The 5923-nt window shown below is 40.3% G+C and overlaps 1 protein-coding gene across 1 annotated transcript; it reads left to right on the top strand.

The window, feature by feature from the left end:
* Positions 1 to 683: 683 nt before the first annotated feature.
* Positions 684 to 5687, top strand: tram2 (translocation associated membrane protein 2). The gene is made up of 11 exons (XM_058057233.1): positions 684 to 896; positions 2050 to 2113; positions 2185 to 2294; positions 2526 to 2642; positions 2724 to 2782; positions 3218 to 3302; positions 3413 to 3483; positions 3583 to 3687; positions 3778 to 3921; positions 4703 to 4860; positions 4937 to 5687. The coding sequence occupies exons 1-11, from the start codon at positions 777 to 779 to the stop codon at positions 5011 to 5013; spliced, it is 1110 nt and encodes a 369-aa protein (XP_057913216.1). The 5' UTR covers positions 684 to 776; the 3' UTR covers positions 5014 to 5687.
* The last annotated feature ends 236 nt before the right edge of the window (positions 5688 to 5923 follow it).

Raw genomic sequence — 5923 nt, 5'->3', positions numbered from 1 at the left:
GTGGAATATGCTGTGACATGTTTTTCTTCATCCGTGCCGTTAATGTATTACATTGTTTGATTTGTTGTGCCCTGTGGGTTTTAGGTACATTTTCTGGATGTAGCCTTGGAAATGTTCACTTTTGAGATCAATGGCAGATGGATATCATTTCAATGCAATATAGTGAAGAACGAACCAAGGAAAAGTTAGAAAACAACAACTACAACTACACTGTAGTACACAGCCCCCCCCCCATACAGTACCCCTGACCAACAGATTAGTAAATACACACAGTGCAACCAATAAAATGCCAAGGAATGACAAACAACTTACATAACATTAAACACATAATATTACAAAGCAGTTCAACACAGCATGCTGAGAATAAACTTTTTCCACAAAGGAGTAAGGAAATAAAACGATGAAGGGGGCCAAGTATAATATTGTATAGTATAGTATATATATATATATATATATTTAAATAAATTACATAAAAAGCTAAGAGTCAGTGTTAATTATTAGTGTCAACACTTCAGCTTTTCTCTTTAAATTTGGTCTTTTTACATTTTTATTTTTATTTAATTCCATTTTTACTTGAGAGTATCCATCTGTAGGTTACCGAGTACGATTTTAAGACAATGGTGATCAATGGAACAAATGGTCTCAAGTGAGGTATGTATGTCAGTTGCCCTTTAAGACGACGCGCATGCGCACTCCAGTGGGAAAGTTAAAGCTGAACTTCATAGTCAGGACGGGGGGAAAAAGTAGCAGAAATATAATAGTAGCAGGGAATTGACATGGCATTTCGCCGAAGAAACAAGAGTTACCCTTTCTTCAGCCAGGAGTTCCTCATCCAAAACCATGCCGACATCGTTTTCAGTTTGGTGATTTTCATTTTGATTGGATTGATGTTTGAGGTGAGGTGGACTAATTCTCATTTCCCCCTCTCTCATCAGCTGCTTTATAGTGGCAACGCATGTAAACAATGGGGAAACCACCGATTACGTCTACCTTTCTGTGGAAAAAAACCCGATAATGGACTGTATTTTGCGGATGCAGCTTGTTGCGGGTCTTGCAGCTTTGTGGTGTTTGTAGTCGGTGGAAAGGTAACAAGCTAACTTAAAAACGCAACGTTGATTAACTGCAACCGACTGTTAAAACACTCGGATTTGAATTCAATTTCTTGCTAAGGTGGAAGTGCTCGCTTTGTCACTCTAGCAATTGGAATTCTAGGGTGTTTTTAACGTAAGCTATTAAAACTATTGCACTCATAGCCATTATATGACTACTTTTACATAACACTGTGTATCAGGATAACTTCATAAACACACCTTTACTCCCAAAACGTAACTTTTGAGGACAAGAATCACGTCACGTTACAAAAGAGAAGACAAACTGTGAAGGAAGCAGTGGTTAACTCGCTTTCGAATTAAAAGCGCAGCGTTCATGTTTTAATAGGACTTGTACACGTCACCAGTTTGGAGCTTTTATTTTGAATGAGAAAAAAGGGGAAGCGGAAGACTTTCCATTTATCGCCTTGACTGTATTACTTTTTAACTGCCACGTCTCAATTCCTAAACAGTTATCGCGCCCATAGCTGTTTTATTAAACAGATAACCCCCATACAAAGCGCACGGGTCTCATACAGACACACGTATTACACTCATTACTACAAAACTACAAAAATAAATCACGTACACGTCATCCCGGACATTATAGTTTCGCTCGAAACGTTCCAATAGAGCTCGCAACTGACCGGTGTTGGATTTCCCTCGTCTTTCACGGAACAAAAGTTAGAATTTTGAAAAAGTAGAATGCATTTTAGTGCCGACAAAAGATACATTGCTCTAATACATTAAGGTGTCCTAAGTTGACGTGTCACACTCAGGGTGCTTTGAGGTGTCCGAGATGGCCACGAAGGAAGCCCTTTCAGAATCATTACAAGTTTTGTGTTTGTTTTGTTGACCTCTTTTATCGTGTTTTTTTTTTGGTGGCAGCACTAATATTTTGTGCCACTACGTGCTTATACTCTACCATATTAACAAACTGCCATTCAATCTTTCTTTTCAGGCAACAGCAAAGACGGCTATACTATTTATTCAGCCTCAGTACAATATCACCACATTGTCACCAGGTACCTGCATTGTGCACACTTCACTTGATAGTGTTCGCAACATTTTAAATCCACCTTTTCCTTGCCCTCAGAGGGAGAGGTGACGTTGTATCATTACGGATGGAAGGACTGTGCCACTATCCTTTTCTACTTCTTCATCGCCATCATCCTCCATGCAGTGGTGCAGGAGTATCTGCTGGATGTGAGTACTGCATGACACCAGCTCATTGCATCGGTGGGGGTCTGATTTAAGTTTAGTACCATGACCACATGACTGACGGTATCTTTAAACATGTAAACATCTATGCCTTGTTCCACAGCAGCCACAAATAGCACAGCCTGTCTGTTTTCTTGCCCTAGTTATTTTTATGTCTTGCATAATTGTTGAGTCAGCGAATCCTCTAACCCAATGTGAATCATTCTCACTCTGCAGAAAATCAACAGACGTCTCCATCTTTCCAAGAGCAAAAACACCAAGTTCAACGAGTCGGGTCAACTGTGTGTGTTTCATTTGGTGTCCAGTGTGTGGAGCTTCTACGTTCTAATAACGGTGAGTGGTACACACGCTTCATGTGTACACACTTTTTTTAAATAAGGAATTCTAAGAGTTTTCTCTCATCTTTTCAAACAGGAAGGATATCTTCTGCATCCCAGCAGACTTTGGGAAAACTATCCACACGCACACCTCAGGTAAAATAAATGCATACCTTGCATGGCTGTATGGATGTTTAAGTCAGGGGTCGTGTACAAAGATATTTTTAAAAAATCACGCCCACCATTCTTACATTGTCATATAAAGAGGTCATCCAAAGTGGATGTCATCTTTGCGTAATCAGCCATGACGAATGTGCATGCCATTTTTAGAGCCCTTCAGACATACTATAACACCCCTATAGTCACCTTTTTGCTCATATTACCCAATATAGTAGATATAATGGAAGAAACCATTTAAGATGTCTTCCGTACGTGTGAACAGGAAGTGAGGTTGGGCATTCAGAGTTGAGTTTTACCCACAGTATGTCCACAACGGTTATGATTATTATGGTGCCTGTAATGAGATAAGAACTAGACTTTTGTGTTTAGTGGAGGATTTAAAAAAAAGTGTAATACTTTCACATGTTTCAGGTTCCAGGTGAAGTTTTTCTACCTCACTCAGTTGGCCTACTGGCTCCATGCTTTGCCTGAGCTTTACTTCCAGAAAGTGCGCAAGGTCGGTATGGAAGCCAAGGAGTATTTCAAGATGTGTGTTGGGTGCTTCTGCATTCATTTGTCATTGTAGTACAAACATGTAGAGACGTGCGTGTGTGTGTGTTTTACCAGGAGGAGATCTCCCGTCAGCTGCAATACATCAGCTTGTATTTGCTCCACATCTTTGCAGCATATTTGTTAAAGTAAGCATCTTGTTCACAACCTGCAAAGAAAGAAAAAGTCTGGTTAGAATGCTTTAAAAAAGAAAACCTGCTAAATGTTTTTTTTTTGGACCTTGTTAGTTTGAACCGTGTGGGTGTGGTGCTCCTCTTCCTCCAGTATCTGTCAGAACTGGGCTTCCACATCGCCAGACTCTTCTACTTCACAGATGAAAACCACCAGAAAATGCAAGTTGACCCATCATGTTATTTTTTTAACCGATTTCCTTCAAAATGGAGAATCACACTAAAATCAGCATTCTGTGTCTCCTTCTGTAGGTTTGACCTTTGGGCGGTTGGTTTCGTATTTACTCGCATGTCTACCCTTACGCTCATGTTTCTCGCCGTCGGTTTCGGTTTGGCTCGTTCCGAGAACCAGGTGCTGGACTGGGCGACGGGCAACTTTAACACTGTGCTAATAAGGTGAGGAACAGCATGCACAGGAAATATATAGTTTTCATAAATCTGTTTCAGGCACTAAAACACATTTTATAAATACAGAAATTAGTGTGAAATACATAGATGAATATTTAATATCACTTATACCTTGTTGGTGATTGGGGGAGGGTACACCTCATTGTAAACATCAGTGGCAGATACAAATTTACACACCCTATTGTGTCTCCTTTAAATCATTCCCCTGCAACATGTGTTAAGGTTCATACCTCTACATCAGTTTCCTGACAACTGAGTCTCGCCTTTATCAAATGATGGCTTATTTTGCAGCCATACTCAATATAAAAACAGTGTGCTTGAACCACCTCACCACCACAGGGCACACATTGCTGAGGAGGAAGGCACAGATTTTCTTCATCGTGTTGTCGAATCTTTGTTTGGGCACAGACATATTTTTGACAATTGTACTCAATGAAAACCAAATCCTCCTTAAGCTGCTCACAATTTTTCATGACACAGATCAGGTTGGTACATTTGGTCTCCTGTCCCAAACAAGAACCTTTTGCTCTTGAATCACTCAAAATTAAGCAAATTGTTTGTGGAAAAACATGTATATTTTCAACTTATTTTAAGTCAGTTTGTATTTTACCACCAGTATCTTCTGCAGTTGAGTAAATAAACACCCCTGAACCTGTCTGTGAAGCCGAGTTACCGGAGGCCAGATTCAAACAACAGATTGTTAAAAAAAGTGTTCAGCCAAGTTGAGTAATGAGGTGTCACTAATCTGCTTGTTTTGCGTCCCTTCCAGGATGACTGTTCTTCTCCTGGTTTGCCTGACACAATCTTGGCTTCTTTGGAAGTTTATCCGCTTCCAGCTGAGGCGCTGGAGGGAGTTCAGACACGAGCAGGCCGTTCGCAAGAAGGCCGCCACCAAACAAGCTCTTCGGCCACTCAAGCGAGACTCTTGTAAGTAGACTATTAGCTTGTCCAATTACGACTTTTTCCATTTGTTCTCATGCTTTTTTTCCCCCCTATCCTTTAGTTGGACATTATGAAAACGGATTTCTTAAAGCTGAGAATGGTGCCTCTCCTCGGATCAAAAAACTCAAATCCCCGTAAGAAAACACTCGGACTGAGCTGAGCGGTGACCTCAGTGCAAGCTGAGGATCCTCAACAGAACAGGGGGAGCTGGTGTATCCTGGTTGATTTCCATCCCGACACGCCCCTGGGACTTGGTCACTACAGACTTAGCCTTGAATGCTGGAAACTGAAATTCCAAGGATGTTCCTTGAGCCCATGAGACTTTTCCTCTCCTCATCATATCAGTATTTGTTTTAAGACATCCACATGTCCTGCTTCCCCACGTTTAGCAGCACCACTGGGTGCAGAATGACAGAAGTGTACAGCAAACACAGTATGTAGCACATGTTACTGTGTAGCAACTTTTGAATGTGTTGATGTATATCCTCATTACATAAGTACTGTATTGCTCGTCTGATTGCCGTTGAGCCAGCTTTGCTTCTATTTCCACTCGGGTCCATTTGGGCAGGATAATGTTACTGATAAGATATCATACACGCTTACTGTAAACCAGCCTTAATGTTAGCCCTTACCTGTCGGAGGTAAGGAGAGGGATTTTGGTCATCAGATTTGTGCCCAAAGTTCCTCCCAAATAAATCATGTCTTGCATTTGTCATTCATCATTATGTATGTTACCGCATGCCATTCCATGAATTGTCAATATCAATAATGAGTAATGCAATTTTCTGACAAACTGGTGTAGTGGTCTTACTTTTCTGCCACATATTATCGAACATTTACGACTCAAAACTTACACAGAAGACGCAACCGAAAACAACACAAATTATTATACTACTATATTACTATATTTTTATGTTGTGTTATGCTATATAATAGCTATATTGTTTTGATGTCTATATACATGAAATTTCACAGACCTTGGCTCAATTTACCTTGACTGCAAGATCCAATAGCAAATGAGCTATAAAAGGAAAACCTCCATATTATA

This window comes from Doryrhamphus excisus, chromosome 19, assembly GCF_030265055.1.
Source record: "Doryrhamphus excisus isolate RoL2022-K1 chromosome 19, RoL_Dexc_1.0, whole genome shotgun sequence".
In the NCBI taxonomy this organism is placed as follows: domain Eukaryota; kingdom Metazoa; phylum Chordata; class Actinopteri; order Syngnathiformes; family Syngnathidae; genus Doryrhamphus; species Doryrhamphus excisus.
Note: the sequence above shows the minus strand (reverse complement) of the source record. Positions and strands in the feature narration are given on the sequence as shown.